Consider the following 19,120-nt stretch of genomic DNA (forward strand, 5'->3'; position numbering starts at 1 on the left):
TTAACAGCTGTTTTGCCACTGACTTTAATTGGTTGTGAGCGCATCCTGAGGCTTTTTAAAATAAACTATACTACACTTAAAAGAAAAGCATATGCTTGTTGGTCAAATAGTCGTAATTTTCTAGAGAATGCAACCCATATTTTTATTTTACCCCTTTCTTATTAGGAAGCTTTGAAGGAAAGGCTTAAAAACATGAAGGCTGGATACAGAACATTCTCGAAAAAGGGGCTTGTGGCATTTCTGTAAGTCACTCACCTGATGCAGTGTTTTTGCTTGTACCTTCAAAACAATCCTTTCACTTGTTCTGTATCAGGATCCAGGTCAATATCATAGAAGCAAGGCCTTGTAGGCAATCCAGGCATAGTGCTCATCTAAGGAAACAATGAACCAGGAGTTACACTTCCACAATTGTAAGCTGAAAACCACTCTGCACATAGATATGATGAAGTGGAGGACCATAATGTTCTTCATGGCCCATAGCAAAGAGCTAACCCAGCTCTACTCCAGTCCCTTTTGCTAAACCAAATCCCTTAAACAATCGCAAAGAATTTCTGGGAAAGGAAATAAAAGGCCATCATATGCCAAGCCCTATGGGACACAAAAATGTTCTGTGTTCTAAGAGGTGTAAAGCAAAGGAATGTAGAAGGAATGTAAAGAGTTAACTACAGTGGATTGAAAGCATAAAACTTTATAAAGGCTATACTAATGTAGTTCTGCATCCTATAGTAGTCTCTTCCGCCCAGCTTATTTTCTATTTATTTTTAGGACCCATTTAGTAGTAAAAGCATTTCCAAAATTATGGTTCTTATCTGTTACAGAAATAATTTTACATGAATCATACTGCTGCAATATACTGAATAATTAATTTAAAATAATTTTAGCCTGGATATTGCAAACGTTAGATGGATGTTTGTGTGGCCAGTAAAGATGGAATATAAGTGAACTATCTGATTACATTCATTTTTATTTTTTTTTTACAAATTCTGCGGCTATGTCTATGCAGGTAGTCCTCTCCTAACAACCATTCGTTCAGCAACCATTTGAAATTACAACAGTGCTGAACGAATGGTAGTTATGACTGGTCCTTGAAGTTACAGCCGTTGCAGTGCCCCTGAGGTCATGTGATCGAAACTTGGGTACTTGGCAACCAGCCTGCATTGACAACTGCAGCGTAAGCTACAACTCCCCCCACCCGCCTATCTCCCCCCACCACGCCACCCCCTGCCGCCCCTAGTTGATCTTTGTCATCTTCGTCCTTCTGCTGCTGGCCCAGGATCCGGGTGCTGGGCAAGGGCACAGCCCGGGGATGCACATGGCGAGCACGGCAGGGTGGTGGAGCCTCATCTGCCAAAAGGAGCTCGCCAGGCCCAGCCGGGGAGGAAGCAGCAGGGCAGGGAGGCAGGGTGGCATTGCAGGCAGTGGCTGTCAGTGCTGTGCCAGGCCTTGCAAGCCCTTCACAAGCCCTTTGCAAGCCCTAGCACAGCACTGGCAGCCATCCCCTTCCCCTGGGGAGCCATGGCCCACACTGCTGTCCTGCCTCCTCCACTGGCTCCAACCTACGGCCTCCTCCCCGGCTGGGCCCAGTGGGCTCCTTTCAGCAGATGAGGCTCCGCTGCCCTGCCACACTCGCCGCATGCATCCTGGTGCTGTGCCCTCGTCCAGTGCCTGGATCCTGGGCCAGCAGTGGGAGGAAGAAGACAGCAAAGGTCAGCTGGGGGCAGTGGGGGCATAGCAAGGGTAGGCAGCAGAGTGCAGGCTGGGTGTCATGGTGTGTGGGAAAGACCTTGGGAGGCAGGGCCAAGAAATGCTGCCTAGGGATCGATCAGATAAGAGACAGCATAGCCCGCAGCTGGATAGTGGGCGGGGCAAGAGGCTCAGAAGGGACCCTCCCTAGTTTCTCGGGCTGTAAAGGAGATGGCAGGAGAATTGTACTTTCAGACTTGGAAGGTTCTGTTAATGTAGCTTTACAGTAAAGTAGAATTAGCTCATCTTGTTGTGTCTCCTGTCTGGTCTAACTAGTAAGGCTGACAGTGGCCAAAAGGGCAGAGAAGGGGGAGGGGGAGACAGGTGGGGGGAGTTGAAACGAGGGTGAGCATGGCAGGGCAGCAGAGCCTCATCTGCCAAAGGGAGCTCACCAGGCCCAGCTGGGAAGGAAGCAGCAGGATGGAGCCAGCAGTTCTCATAAAGCAGGAGACATGTGAAGTCCTTGCCTAACAACTACAACTGGGACTACTGGAACTGCTGGAACTGCTGTCACTAAGTGACATGGTCACGTGAAGTTTTGCCTAAAAACCACTTCACTAAGAAACGGAAATTCTGGTCCCAATTATTGTCATTAAGCGAGGACTACCTGTATATAACATTCTACAGAGTGAAAAGAGAGTTTGAAAAGAGTGTCTTCCACCAATCTACTGGACAAATGCCCCTCTCCCCAAAGAAAGAAAAAAAGATAAATGGATAGATAAGACTTTATAATGGTCAAAGACCCAAAGAAAAAAGACCACCATAGTAAAACATTGCATAAAACTCAAAGAATTTTGAAGCAGAAAATAAAATTTTCAGTACAAAAACAGCCTCAGCAAGTTTGGGTTCGTATGTTCTTTTCCCTTTCCTGTCCATGGAATTTTCAGTAAGTTTCCTTTCCTAGTACTCTCGTATTTCCATGATCTCACTAAATATAGGTTTGGATATGATAAAAATATATAGTACTTTCAAAGAAATGTGATAGAAAACATTCCCTAGCCCCGTCCCTGGTATTTCTAGCCCTTTCCCTTACCAAATGCCAGTGAAGAATACCTAAGGGCTGTGGACCATATGGAGTAGAAATGCTCTTCTTTTCTCAGTAAATGACAACACTTAGCTGGCCAGATTGGGTTTGGAAAGAGCCAAGGAATTCCAGGCCTGAAGGCTAAAGAGAGAAACCAGCAAACTGTTTCTGTGCTGTTGCAGGAAAAACTGTATGGATGTGTCCATGGAGTCAACAAGAGACAAACTCAGCCTGGTCACTTCACTCTACATAGTGCTTCTTGGCTAGGCTGTCATGCCTGTTTTTGTGGGGAGAGTTGTCATCCCTACAAGGCAGACCACACGAAGGAGCCAATGCCTTACAGGTCAGGGCTACTTTCATTGTAACAGCTATTGTAACAGAATCTTCCAAGCCTGAATGTGGTTCCCTCTTCCTCCCTTCATCTTTGGGTGAACTAGGGAGGGGCTTGTCTGAGGCATTTTCTCAAGTTATTTTCTTGGCCTGGGCTCAAGCCCCACTTATCTGACTGTTGCCTTGATAGCTCTTCTTCCTGTCCATCAAGGCCATCCCCTATGCCTTCTACAAGAGAGTTCTCCTCTCAGGGCAAAATAGGAAGTTCCTGGGATTTTTACTCTTAGTTGGAGATGACTATTTAACACCAGATGGCCACACCATGCCAGTGTATGATAATTAAGGGACTGGCCCTCAGTGAGCAATGCAATCAAAGAAAAAAAAATAAACTGTAAGGTACACAAACATTATCTTGGTAAGTAGAAACTTGTTTAATTATTAGAGTTATATCCCACCTTTCCTTCAGGAGTTCAAGGCAGTGAATACAGCACTTACTCTCTCCTACATTTTGTAGGAGGTTGGATTGAGAAAAAGTAACTGGCTAAAAGTCACCCTGTGACTCTCAGAGAATATTACCTAATGTTTTAAACAAATATCCTAGTGCATCTGCCTCACATAACCCATTCACTAAATTACTACTCCTATTGCCCAGGGAAATGAAGATTAAAACAAAACCCTTTTCTCCAATTCGGAGTGGAATCTGCTTCTCTCTGTCTTTCAATCATCAGCTGCTATTGACCAACAATTAACAGAAGTCTCAACAACTTCTAAAATCAGCTCTCTCTCCTCAGAATCTTTCTCCCCTGATTCTTAACGAGGAGAGAGAACTTTAACTGCTGATTCAGAATATATTGCTTTACTTAAAGCTAGATACATAAATTATACAGAAAGTATGCAGCTTGGGTCTTAATGGGACTTTAAAAGAATTAACTATAAGCAACTAATTAAAAGTTAGAAATTTCTCCCAAGAAATGTCCAGCATCAGGTCTTGATGTAATTAAAGCAAGCTGATTGTATCCTGACAAAATAAATGCTGTGACAAAAGTTTGTTGCAAATGCTCCTGGATCTGGGCAGGCTGGTCTGACAACAAATATGAAAACAAATATTTATTTATTTATTTATTTTATATCCTGCCTTTATTATTTTCCTAACAATGGGTAGGAACAAGTAGGGTGGTCGAATTGATGGTGTTATTACAAAGCAGAACCAATTATAAGGTTCTTTCTCCCCAAATCAAGCCTGCCCAAAATGTGTCACAAGCAGACAGAAGAGAGAAATAACAATTATTAAATGAGCCAAGTACATATTACCAAGGAAAACAATACAGAAGGTTTTGATTCTAACTAAATATGATGGCAAAAAATCCATAACTGGCTGTCCTGTGGTTCTTAAAAATGTTATTTGTAACCAAGAACTGCAATGCTAGAAAAGGAGGCATGAATTCTTTCCCCTGTATGATATTCTCTGAATCTGAATTCCTCATCCAAGCACTATGTAGCCTCTAGAGAAAATATCAGTTTGGAATATCCAATTGTGGTAAATCATTTTGTGGAAATTTACATAAACTGAGAGCTTAAGAGGTTGTGAAATAACAGAGAAATGACAGTTGAAACAATCTGTGCAGGAAAAGATTGTAGGAAGGCCTAATAGGGCTAATACTTAGTAATATTTATTTATTTATTTTCTAGCCCACCTTTATTATTTTTATAAATAACTCAAGGCGGGGAACATACCTAATACTCCTTCCTCCTCCTATTTTCCCTACAACAACAACCCTGTGAGGTGAGTTGGGCTGAGAGAGAGGGACTGGCCCAAGGTCACCCAGCCAGCTTTCATGCCTAAGGCGGGACTAGAACTCTCAGTCTCCTGGTTTCTAGCCCGGTGCCTTAACCACTAGACCAACCTTTATTTATGCTTTCTTGACAGGCACTACAATACAACAAAACATATTTTGTTATTCCTGTTGTCTGAGAAAATTATGAAAACAGAGGAAGGGTTATGACAATATTCATTACATTACAATTCCTCAAACTGGAAATAGCTCATCCAATTGACCATACATACATACATACATGCATGTACAAATCATGTGGGAACAATTAGTTGATTCTGTAAACTGCCTTATACTTTGTAGATATAGGACATCTCCCCTTCTGAAATATGTAAAGGTTATGAAAACATTTTAAAATCAGAATTAGGCCAGCAACCATGGGGGGCTATTGTTTCAAAAGTCACCTAATTCTGGGTCTGTTCTGGATGGAGTAATGCTCTCCTAAAAGGAGCTAGTTCACAATATGTGGGTCTTTCTGGACACACAATCCCTGATAGATCACTAGGTACTCTACAGTCAGAAGAGTCTTTGCCCAGCCTTGGCTGGTCTACCAGTTATGACCATTCCCAGAGCAAGAAGCATTGGCTGACTACTGTAATTCACTCCATATGGAACCGCTCCTGAAGACCACCCAATACTGCAGCTGGTATTGAATGTGGTGGTCCATATACTAAAGGGAGGGTCTCAATTACACCCATGCAACACTTTTTTTCCTAGAGTCTAAAGCAGACATGTTTAAAATAGCAACAACCAGAGAACTCAAAAGACTTTAGACTGGAATTGATATCACAATTACCGATAAATAGATTCCAACTTATTTCTTTTTAAAAAGCAGAATTACACAGATACCAATGCTTGTGAAAGGTGCCCAGGTTATCACATTGAGCAAGATCCCCAATGAGAGAAGGTTTTTTGAGGGCTGGAAATGTGTGGGGGAATGTGTTGGAAAGTGACTTTTCCTGGACCTTTCTTCGGATCCTGTCTTTTCTGATTCTGAGGATCAGATATTTGATTTATAGTTTGAAAAATGGAAAGAGGGATTCTGAATTTGACAAATTCTTGCAAAGGTACACAGTACAGTACTTTAAGCACAACAAGTTTATGTGGTCTAATAGGCCCATGACTCTGTCATCAGAGGCTTGTCAGCTTCTGGGATGTATTTCACTATTGATTGAGGCATTCGGTATGAAAGGAAATTAGTTGCTGCTTAAGTAAAAGGAAAAAGATTATAAGAGAGACAGATAACTTTTAGCATAGTTTGGCTTGCAGAAAGAAAAAAAAAGCTTATTAAACTTGTGTTTTTAATGTTTATAATTTTCCTCAAGATAGAACCAGCTGTCCTAAATGGCCTTCATTCACAAGCCCTTTCCCTATATTTATAAAAAAGAACAAGAATCCCCAAAGTTCAGACTGGGAAAACATGCCTAGAGCAAGCAAGATGGCATTAGCTTGGAGATCATCTAACATTTAAAACTTTTTAATAACAACAGATTTGGTGGCAGTATTCTTTTTCAAAAATAATTGAAATAACTAAATACAATTTCAAGGGCATAATCTCTGTATATATGTTCAGTATTTTAAAAAAATGGTTTAGGAACACACCGAGCAAATTTTCGGGAGTTTTCAGAAGTTTAATAATACGATTTTATGAAAATATATGTAGATTTACTTTATTTTTACTTAAATATGAAATGTAAAATATAATAACTACAAATAACTATTTTAAAATGTTTAATGCCAATATATAAACATTTTAAAGATATTATTAATCTAGATAATTTGGATTTTTTAAATTTCAAGCAATGCTAACATTAAACACACATACTCATTATTTTCATATTAATATCCATAACTAGAAAAATAAATTCATTTTACCTCCTCTTTATGTGCTGCCATTTGCTTGTAGCATCATATGAACGATAAGACCACACATAAAATAGAAAGACTGGCTCCCATACAAATTATGCAATCTTTCTTGAATTTACAAACAAGGACATTTTATTCCCTCAGAGGAGAAAATGAATCTGTCCTTGAAGCAATATAATCAAGAACTGAAATCAGGGCAGCATTTATGAAGTTTAAATATTCTAAGGAACGTATAAAGTATTATCTTGAACTTGGGAGGAACTTTCAAAGTTCAGAAACAAAGTTCACCAAAAAGGCACAAAAAACATTAAGTCATTCCATAGGCAGAAATTATTCATCTCCACTGTTATGTATAGAAGTAAAGCTTGAAACCAAGAATGAGATTCTGGATACTTTTATTATCTCACAATACTTTAAAGTCTATCTATCAGTAATACATTCCCCAAAGAGAAACCAAACAGCCTTCATGAACATTATGACCTATCTAGGTTTAAAATAACTAGGTGGATGGGTAGAAGAACTACACAAGTTATACCTACTATTGTTACACTGGATTTTTCTATTCTGCCACTCTAGGTCCTACTGTTGTTTATGTCCACAAGCTCTACCGTACTCAGAATCTTTCCAGTGATGGAAATGCAGGGAAGGCAAACTTTCTCCTTTCCCTTTATAACATCCAGCAACAAACAAACGAACAAACAAACACACATACATACATACATGGCTACCCATCTCACAATGACTCTGGGCAGCATACAAGGATTGTAACAGCTACAAACAATGACCCATGATGCCCAAGATAAACAATATATCCTAATCACAAGAAGCACATCAGCAGCAGTTTGCCTAACCTCCTGGCCCAAACGCCTGGGGAAACAGGTCAGAGACTTGCATTTAGTGGTTCCCAGGAGGCGGGCCTTCTCTGCCTTGGCTACCTCCCTGTGGAACATTCCCCCCCCCCCCCGAAATTAGGCTTCCTTCCCTGGTACTTTGATACTTTTACTTAGATACTATCTAATCATTTATATGGGCATTTTTGCCTGTATACATTTTGTTTTCCCTGTCAATAATAGAAAGGTTGGAGGGAGAGAAAACAAAACTTATGGAAGAGAGGATAAGTCATAGCTGGTATGACAGGTCCTGTTCTAGAGCACAAACATACTGATTACTGTAAGTTATTTTCTCTTCGGTACATAAATGATTAATTCACCATGCTTTTATGTATGTATGTTTGTATGTATACGTGAGTCAAATAAACCAGTGAATCGATTGAACTGTATTCCTTGCTTGAGGTAATAATTTCTCGTTGTTTAGAAGTGCTGAGTGGTTTTGTGAAGTAACAGTGTCCCACAATTTGTGATTCTGAGTGGGAACTTGAGCAAAATATTTCTCCAAATTAGAAATTAGGAGTACTTATTCCCCAATTTAGTGCAAACATCTATAGTGTGCATGTTCAGCCTCTTAAAAATATCCCTTGTGTTGTCCTCTGGCTATACCTGTGAACCCATGTGAGCTTGTGTATGCAAGGGTACAGAGCATTTGACCTTGTAGATCACCAAACAAGCAGGGTGAATAGTTTGCACAGGAGTTAACTTGAAACAAAAGAGGTTTGTGTAGATCTGCCATGCTGAATGTGTGGCTCCCTAATACACAAAATCCCGCAAAGATACACTCCTAATAAAAATATTTCCAATAATATAGCTCTTTTTATATTTGACAAATATAATCTTCTTATGAACTATATAATTAAAGTGCAGATTACAATGAGAAATTATAGCCCAACTAATTTGGAGAAACTTGAGTCACACTTAAATGCTTCTGTTACTTTTGCTACATTTTTGGCTCCTATTTCATGAAGACACACTTCTCTCTTATGCAGTTTAAAATTAGATGGCCGAAAATCCTTGGTCTTTGAAAACAACTTATTTAATATGTTATGAATGATACTATTCCCTGGGACAATTTTTTCTAAGTAAGTTAAAATTGCATCCTTGTACTGCAGTTTTAATTATCAGTTCTAATGACATATATGTTGAGTATATGCCTGACCTCTGAGATTAAGAAACCATGTTCATGTCAAGAAGATCCAAGCCCTGCAATCAAATGTAAAAGTTGATGGAATCTTCTTGTATTAAAATAAGTTAATTTTTACTGAAACACTTTGGCACCTACATCTTCACTCTTCAGTCAGAGACACATTGTATTGTTTAGAATTCCACCTCCTCTTACTCCCTCTCTTCTGTAACTTCAAGTAAATTAAAATTTCTCCACATGATCAACTCTTAAATAACAAACAACTCAAGAACATACAGATTTCTGCAATATATTTAAGTAAAGTGATGCCATCAACCTACTAAAATATTTTTCCACTGAAGGCATACAAGAAAGTTCACAGCAAATTCTAAAACTTAATTCTCTCTGCCTTGCTAGCAAATTTACAGGTTCACAGCTATCCGGAACTTCCAGTTATACCTAATTTGCTTTGAGGCATATTTTGACTGGAAGAAATAATATTGTGACGTATAAAATAGCTACATCAGACTATGAATACTTATTGTCTTTTGGACTTCTGTATCTGAGTCCAAAAGCACTACAGTTAATCCCACTACACAGGCCTAAAGATGATTTTTTGAGATAGACGATTATTTAGGCCTACATTTATGTGAGATTCCTAACTTTTGGTTAAATGTAACCCACAAAATAGAATCCATAGAACTGTTGAGAATCGGGACAACTGAATGGATGGCATCATCATCATCAACCCACAAAAGCAGGTACAACTGACTTTGCTACTCGGAGAAAAAAACTAAAAAAAGAAAAGAAAAAGTATGTTGCAGTCATTGCTCAGAACTTCTGTTTGAAGGGTTACAGAACAGCAAAATCCTTCAGAAAAAAAAATCGAAGGGGGTGAAGCTTGAATAATTTTGAATAGCTGGAAAAAGGATATGGTCTCTTGGCTGAAATCCTAATCAGCAGTACTCCTGCAATGTTTTGCTGCATCTCCCACTGAAGTAGTACTTACGTTTCAACTATTCTCCAATCTACTTGTAATACTCAACAGATATGCATACCTGTCTACTGGTGAGTACTTTAGACACATTTCAGGAGTCTTGAGTAAAGCAACTGATACATTTAGACTAGGTGAAGAACATGTGCAAGTAAGAGTTTACTATGGGAAAAATCTTCTGTTTTACTGACACGATTAATCAAAATAAATACTTCGTTTCTGCAATTAAACAGCAGCCTAATTGTTTCCCATACTCTGAGCTGCTTTATGCCTCTGACATACAGTAGCTGCAACATTTCACCTCTGGCTAGCAACATCGTATGCAAAGACAGTACCTTCAATTCAGACACTTCAGATCACATTTTCTATGTACAGCATATGGATCTAGTAGATTAAGGATTCTAACGTAGTAGTCCTTGATATATTAATTAATGGCTCAATGGCTTTTTTGCTTATAATTGTACAGAACTGTAGAAATATTTTAAGAGAAAGGCGCCAATAAGAATGGCAAGCTCTGGGTAATGAGGTATTTATCTAGTATCTCATATTTAACAGATAATAATATAAAGGTTATTTTGGCAAACAGACTATCGTGGTATAAGCTTCCATGGCCTAGAACAAGGACTGGTCCACAGAACCCATGGGTACACTGTCCATGGTACACTAGATGACATTCATGGATCACACATATGGAAGATTTAGGGGTGAAGCGGCTGAAATCTCATGATAACTGAGAAAAATTCTAAATAAAAAATGGGAGGAGGAGCTCATCATTTTGTGAAATCATGTGATGGTATCCAGCACCTGAGGAATTTGCTGTGTTTTGTTGAACCCCTTCCTCACATGCATGAAGCAATATTCTTACTGGTTTCAAGCAGAAGAAAACATTGTAAACAGCACAGGCTCAATGTCTGGCCAAGCGTCACAAGAGGTCAAGCTTGTGACCATTCTTCTTGAGCCAATATCCTTAAAGTATAGCCAGTATGGTTAGAAACTCAGGATAACTCAAGACCTTTTGCAGCCTGTAGCAAACATAAGATGGCATTTCCATCTCCAAGGCATCAGACTAATTTAGAAGGCACACAATAAAGTGTGTGTCATACCCACTCCTGTTCTCCAAGAGTAAGGCATGGCCTGAAGTATCAGTAGGAATAGTTTTGGAAATGATGTCTGCTGCTGCCCAGAATCTATCAGCTGAAGCAAATGCTTAACTTTACTTAATGGCAGGGCTCACCTGGAGGAGGGGCAGCACAAATTATAGCAAATCTAGGATTACTATATATTGGCTGCAAAAATACTGATGACCAGTAGATGGTAGCAAATAGTCGGTGGCTTCTATATCGCTTTCTTACCATCTTCTAGTTGACTGTCTTAAATTGTCCACTAATACTGGCCATATAAAAAACCAACCTCTGCTTTTGATAGTTTCTACATGCTATTGGAGTCAAGCATTCCCTTAATTTGTCTTTGTTTTCATTAAATTCTTTCACAGTGTTTTCTGGCTAATAAAAGAAAAATGTATACCATGACAAAATCTATAATAACTTTATTTACTTTTAAGACATGCGTAAATCAAATGGTATATTTTAAAACATTTATTTGAATGCAAAGATATACATAATGTAAAAAGAGCCAAGGACAATGAAATGTTAAATCCTTTTAATTCTCCCTTGTTTTAATGATGAAAATGCAGAAAACCGTGTTCCTATTTTCCTTTTGTGAATGACAGCATTTTGACTTGTGTAATTTGAAAACTATATCCATGTATAGCTTATCATGGGAGCTGGTCATATAGTTCCTTAGGTCAACATATATTTACTTCACCTCACTAAATAGATACTGTAGTTATAAGTTCTACAGCAATGGAGAGGAAGATTGAAACTAAAACTTGGACAGCTGTGTAATGCATTCCTGTACTACGTTTGCAATCAGAGCTCTCTCTTAAAATAAGCCAATAAAAATGAACTAACTTCAACTTTATCAAGAGCATCCTATGGAACAAAGTATTCAGTAAAACACAGTAAAGCAGAAGTGATACAATTGCTCTTAAATTCTTGCTATGATTCACTGATGGCCCTCTTACATTATATATATTGTGTTTTAATTTTGTGGTTACTGTAATTTCACGGTGAGCTTTGCGCTTCTGTGGTTTTATATGTGGAATTTAATATTTTTGTTAATGTTGTAAATTCTCTCTCTCTATGGTAGTATACATACCCACAAGATACTGTAGAGCCTAAACGTACCTGTCTTTCAATAATTCTCTTGCAAGGCATTTGTTCTTAGGCCCCACCTCATCCTTACTGTTAACTTACAAAACTATTTTAGTTTTTCTCCCCTACCCCCTTTCAAAATTCACTATTTGCTATTTCAAGGAAATTAAAATCAACTGACTAATACAAATGTGATCTTTAGTATATTTATGCTGTCAACATTCAATGAACTATGTAAGTGTTTCATGCTTAAGGCTGTCACAAAAAAATCACTTCCTAAATATCTAACCTTTGATCTATTATGTTGTTTTCAGGTCAGTAGGTACATTCCTCATTTTGGATAATTTATTGACTGAAATTATTTATTTCTAACATAATCATGATTCTTTCTTTGTTTTCTTTTATTAACCAGAAACAGCAGCTTCGGAATTCCAGTTATGTAGCTGTCTTCATTTTCAGAATATATTTAGTAAGTATCTCAAAAAACTAAGAGAAATACTCCACATTTCAATACATCTTTGATAAATTTTGTCTTTTTGTAAACTGCCCAGAGTCCCTCCTTGGGGGGAGATGGGTGGTGATAAAATTTGATAAACAAACAAACAAACAATAATCAACAGCTAACTAACACTGCTGAGCATATGTTTTATTTTATTTTATTTTTTTATTTTTATCCTGCCTTTATTATTTTTATAAATAACTCAAGGCGGTGAATATACCTAATACTCCTTCCTCCTCCTATTTTCCCTGCAACAACAACCCTGTGAGGTGAGTTGGGCTGAGAGAGTGTGACAGGCCCAAGGTCACCTTTGTTCCTTTATTTTCCATATTATTCACAAAGACATATATTAAATATTATACAAATATATAGATATTATTTGTATAATATATAATATAATATGTATCCATATTATTCACAACTATATCTATATATCTGTATCTTTAAAAAGCCAACGAATTTGTGAGGATGATGATGTCTCTATATTCTGGACTTTAACTAGATCTGGTTCTTTATCACTGGAACAACTGAGGAGGATGCAAGTAACATTTGTTTAGGTGTTATTGGCTTTGAAGAGCAGAGAAGGAAATTAATGGAGTGAAATACCACTAAGGCCTACTAAAGCTGTCTCTATGAACAGCTAATTACTGATACAGGGGATGAATTAACATTCTAACCCACTATTTAAAATAAATCATTTATCAGTGTTGTAAAGAAAATGTCCCAAATGTGCTTTTATTTTTCTAATAAATCAGTAAAAGTAATGCGGTACTTTGTAAGAATGAACAAATCAAAGATCAAAACTGCTAGAAAGTCAGTGCTTGTATTAATTTATCACCAGAGCAATTCAGATGCTTTCCAATTTTTTAATATGCTTTATACCAGGGGTCCCCAAACTCTTCAGTTCATAAACCCCTTTATGAAGTTTCAGATTATCAATTCCCAAACATTTATTATATGAAAATAATTTAATAAATACTACTTTATTACTACTACTACTAAAAACAACATCGACTGCTTGGATAGTCCCATCGATCCTTGGGGGATGATACTGACCACTTTGGGGAACCCTGCTTTATAGCAACCTCATTCAAGCGAGGGATTTCAAAGTAGACACTCTGTTGTTCACATATATGAATAGTGTGTGAATCTTTTTAATATTTCATGTAATTTTTAAATTGTTAGATACTGTTTCCTATATTGTGAAAGCTGTTTTTCTTTTCCTTATAAGTTAAACAGTGGGGAAAGGTTTTAGCTCTCATTTACATTTGGAAGAGCTTTCAAAGGCCATATGAAATTGATTTCAGGCAAAATAACTGATAGGTAATTTTAGACCCTGGACTTAATGGCTTATTGGTGGTTGTGTTTCCAAATGACCATACATTATTATTCAAGTTGTGAAGAATGGAAACAGCATTTGTCTTTCTCTCCTGTCCTGTCCTGTTTCCTGCTTTACAATTGTTTCTGTATTCTGCATATGTTTAGGGGGAATTAATCTCCCTGCCAGTTCTAATTAAACAAAGAAATATCCTAAATGTGTGCAGTTTTGCACTAAAGCTCACTGAAATACTAGCACGATAGTCCCCATAGGAATAACTCAAAGTTTGCTTACACTGTGCTGATGCTAAACACATTTACTTGTGTTTCTCATAGAAGACAATTACACAGTGCAGGTTATTAAGTGAGTCTCTGGTAGCTTGCCAGCAGGCAGGTACGTGGCTGATGCCAGGAGGGTTTGCAGGTGGCTGGTGAGATACGGCGGGGTTGTGGATAGCTGCTGCCAGGTGGGGGAGAGCGTGAGTGACTTACTGGAGCAACTTGCGATCTTCCCTGCTGGCTTCCCCATGGACTTTGCTTGTGGGAAGCCAGCAGGTAAGGTTGCAAATGGGGATCAGGTGACTGCAGGATGCTGCAACCATTGTAAGTGCAAGCTGGTTGCCAAGCAACCAGATCGTGATCACATGACTGCGGGGATGCTGGGATGGCTGGAACTTTGAGGACCGGTCATAAGTACTACTCATTCAGGGCTTTTGCAACTTTGAATGGTTGCTGAATGAGTGGTCATTGAACGAGGACTATCTGTATAAGATATAAATAAATAAACCAAGCCAAACTGTTTTTACATCACATCTCTCTACCAACCACAGTAATATTTATAAGATAAGAACTAAATGGCAGTTAAAATTACATGTAAGGAATCCATATATTTAAGATCACAATAAAAATGAAACTTACACAACTATAAAGTTTGAAACCCACCTATCATGTAACTTTACTAATAAGAATTACAGCAAAACAGCCCTACTGCCATTCTCAGCAACTGATGACAATCACTTCCATCAATACATCTGCTATATAAGTAAATCTTCAAATCCTTCTTAAATGAATCCAAGATGTGTGGAGCTAGAGTAGCAGGAAACAGAATTCCGTAATTGGGGACCCAGTTCCTGAAATGCATGCAAATGAGTTGGAGCAACCCATAAAAAGAGAATGGAAAGAAAGCCCTATTCTGTTGATCATATTGGATACAAAGGCTCATACTAAGACAGGAACTGGGACAGGTGGTGGGGAATGGCTAACTGCAGGGCCTAAAACACCAGCACCAGAAGCTTCCCTAACAGGGAACCAGTATAAAGCTTTGCAGTGAGAGGAACCATGGGAAAAAGAGGGAGGCCCAGAATAAATGCATCCTACAAAGTTCTGATCCAAGGCCAGTGAATTCAGCAATCCCTAATCCATTTGAATAGCCAGTGAAGAAAGTCCATTTATTGCCACTGCTTTTTCTTCCAGATCCTACAAGAGGACAAATTCAGGGATCAGAACAACTTATTACATATTAAAAATGCTACTATCCTCAGGCTAAAACTCCCATTACCCATTGGTTTGAGATTGTGTAGCCTTCAGTGGTGTCAGCCTGGAAACAATGTAATGGGGTGGGGAGAAGCTAGTCAGTAATGAGTCCCATACGTTTGTTTTTTTATAGACCAGTTCTCCATATGCTGGTTCTGAATGTTTGGACTATTTGCCAACATTTCAAACTGATGTTCCTCCTCCATTTTGTACAAAAAAGGAAGACTCGATGTGATGAAAAAGAAGACCCTGGTTACATGTATAGGGTTTAGATGGCTTTTTACTTTGATCTCGCATACTTCTGCGATGAATGGCACATGCTTGAGAGCAAAATTAATGTCATTCAGCGCACTCAAGTTTCAAAGTAATTGAATAAACTGCCTAATCTTAATTTAAATCAAAACTATGAGATTGCCTAAGTATCTCTGAAAATATCATACTGTGCATTATATCATTTATTTATATACAGTATATAAACTTAATCGACGGCTTCAGCCTCAAAGACTCTAAGCACTGTAAATTTCTAGCACTGGTTCTTTTCCTCTAAAATGCTTGGTTCAAATTATAAGAAGACAGAGTTTCATAATGGTCAGTGTATCAACTATGTGAAATAGAAATATCTATTTTTAAAAAGAGAAAATTGAGAAAAAGCAGTCTGTGTTCTCAATGGTTTGAGAACATGAATTTGGCATTATAAGACAATAATTTTATTTCTATAGCCAGCAAGATGTGGAAGAGGTTCCCTACACAGGAGCTATTTTGCTTGAGTTCATAACAACAATATCAAAACTTTTTCTAAAAAACAAATATTTTGTTTTTTAGAAAAAGTTTTGATATTGTATTTGTCAAATAAGTTTGACAAAGACACCTGAGTATACATGTATACTCAGAAGACATTGACTTATCTCATTATGCATGTTCCTAATGATCTCAGCAATTCTGGGAAGATTCAGAACCACCCATCTGGTAAGCAAATTTGAGATGCTACTTCCATGTGTGGAGTGCCACCATGTGGAAACAAAGTTTGCAAGATGTGTTTGGAATATTTGAATCAGCTGTGAGGACAGTTTTTGGAGAGTGTATAAAGGAGCATCAATAGTATTACTATTGATCTGAAGCTACCAAATATTGCTGCTGTAAATTTAGGAAAGCTTTGCAGATATACATTAAAGCAGGAATGATCATGAAAGCTGCAACAGCATTGGTAGACTCAGCATATGTATAGGACTACTTTGGTGCAGATTCACTTTCATGTACTCCTACATACAGGATCCACAAAATATAGGCATATCCTACAGCTACATCCAATACTATTGCTATAAAGTACCTTCCTGAATTTCACCTCATGATTCCAGTCCAGAGATACATCTGGGCTCCAGTCATGAGGAAAAAGTTTCTTTATGGAATGGTACATCCATCAGAATCTTTGGAAAGAAAGAGCATTTTCTTTGTAGCAATACATTTGCTAATGCAAGTAAATGATGAAGAAAAAGGTAGTAAATGTTTTAATACCAAACAATTACACACCCAATGGCATCAAAACAAGTCATTCAGAAAAGTTGCAATTTTGAGGCTGAGGGAGAGACGAATAATTCTCTCTTCTCCATTGCCTAAGTAGAAAATACTTCCAAACGGGGGAAAGGAAGCAATGTTTTGGATGATAAATGCTCCTTCCCCCTATGCCTTTGCAGATATCAGTCTGAAGAAGAAGATGGAGACTTCCATTGTTCAGAGAACATGAAACTCACTATTACTAAGTGGAATAGTTGCCCATTTAAAGAAAAGAAAATGATTACAAGAAAATGCATATCAATCATGCCTTTGGGTTCAAATTATCTCATTACAGTGGAATTAGAACCTCTATCATATAATGAAGTGGGATGTGATATGCTGGCTTGACATCTGATTTTCTTCTCTTAAGCATTTATTTTTGAGATAATTCACTATACCTCTAAAATTTGCCCCTTTAATCTCCTTTCTTCTATTTCTCCCTTGAAGTAATTCAATAAAAGCAAATATGGCTGACTAATTATGAAGAGAAACCAGAAGAGAGACTCCCAGGGGGAAGGAAGCTTTCCCATCTGCCAAAGGCGTGCCAAACATTCCTAGCAATGGATTAGATAAAGAGTGTATGCTGACAGTTTTCCTGGCAGCCAGAGAAAGGAGAACAAAGAGCAAGATATGATCAGAAGAAGAAAGCGGGAAGACCCCAGAGTTTTATGAATGCTTGTAATGATTCAGCCATTCTTTCTATCAGAGCACCACTTAAAAAGAAAAAAATTAATGCAAAAGCAAAATAATATGCCTATCCAATTTGCCCCTTGACTTTGTGGACTCATTAACCTTAATTTGTGTGAATGTAGCTGTCTGGGATTTAAAGAGACAACTTGATCCATCCTTAAACTGTATTGACTAGATCATGGTCTCTCTCCAATATGTTTGTCCTGTAATTTACTCATCCTTAATGATCTCACTAAAATCAATGTAATTTGACTGAAATGAATTCATAATTTCTCATCCCCTATGACATGAGAAATATAGGCAGGGAAATGTTATTATCTCCAGGAATAAAGACAAGCAAAAGAGGAGATTGTGGCAGATAGGCGATAAACTGCTACTTGCCCTGATTTTCTCAAAAATATAAAAGTATGATACATAGATTTTTAAATACTTGTTCATTTTAGAAATATTCTTAAAATGCAAGCTGTTGAATGAAGATAGTGCCTTCCTTTTCTTTTGTTATCATTTATATTCTTCATGTTTTCTGTGCAATTCTATTGTTATCCATGAGTGAAATTTTGCAACAAAAACTACATCTCAGATTCTACTTTCAAAAAGCAGATCCAGATTTCCTTCTCAGGCTTCTGTCACTCTTTCAACAAATCCATACAAAGAGTATAAAAGATGCTGAAAAAGGAACTGAAATATGAAGGCCTAAAGTAATTTATATCTATACTGATTTACAAGAGGTTCCAATTATGTTATAGCAAGCAGGAATTATATTCTGAATACATTTTTTGTAATCTTGACTTTTCCTGATACAGCTAAGTTCTACACAATTCAAGAAGCCAACTGTTGATGCATTTGAAAGCACAAGCAAATCATTTTGTAAAGTTTTGCCCATGCACTTTTAAAAATCTAATAGTGATTCTAGAAAAAAAAATTGTGCTATCTATTTCTTTCATAAATTTAGTCTTGCTGGAGATTCCTGCCATTCTTTAGATAAAGTGGATCCTAGAAGCTATATTTTCCTGTTATTTATTAATTTATTATTTTCTTGCAATATAGTTGAACAGAACAGCACATAACTACCATTGATTGGAGGAAAAGCAACAAACAACTTCTCAGTTGTTTCATAGCTTCATTGCTCCATTTTCCTTTAAACTTTTCCCCTATATATTTTTGGCTTCTAAAAATGACCACATTCCATTCTTTATGTTAAACTTATCGGAATTAAACTACTTCCAGCTGCCAAAATAGCTATAAGGGAAAAATGTTATTATATTATAAAGTGCTGTTAGTAGGCTGAGGATTTTCCCCTCATCCATTACAATACATTGTTTGCAAAACAAACAAAACAAAACAACCAACCCCATATAGGGTAGTACAGTAGATGTGGAGATTATAATAGCAAACATACATGCTTTCCTAACACGTTGTATAATTAAAATCAATTGTCAGAATCAAATGAAAGAAGGCAACTATGCAAAGCAGGAAATAGTCTTGACCTATTAGACTTCAAGCAAATTATCTTCA

The 19,120-nt window shown here is 37.5% G+C and overlaps 1 protein-coding gene across 1 annotated transcript in view; it reads right to left on the bottom strand.

Annotated features, from left to right (window-relative positions):
• Positions 1-212: 212 nt before the first annotated feature.
• MTHFD1L (methylenetetrahydrofolate dehydrogenase (NADP+ dependent) 1 like) overlaps positions 213-19,120 on the bottom strand; it is a 110,357-nt gene continuing 91,449 nt past the window's right edge. Inside the window, exon 27 of the mRNA XM_063293842.1 lies at positions 213-371. Within this exon, the coding sequence (XP_063149912.1) occupies positions 282-371 (90 nt within the window). The 3' untranslated portion in view covers positions 213-281. The remainder of the gene's footprint in view (positions 372-19,120) is intronic.

The sequence above is a fragment of the Candoia aspera genome, chromosome 1 (genome assembly GCF_035149785.1).
Source record: "Candoia aspera isolate rCanAsp1 chromosome 1, rCanAsp1.hap2, whole genome shotgun sequence".
NCBI classification, from domain to species: Eukaryota; Metazoa; Chordata; class Lepidosauria; order Squamata; family Boidae; genus Candoia; species Candoia aspera.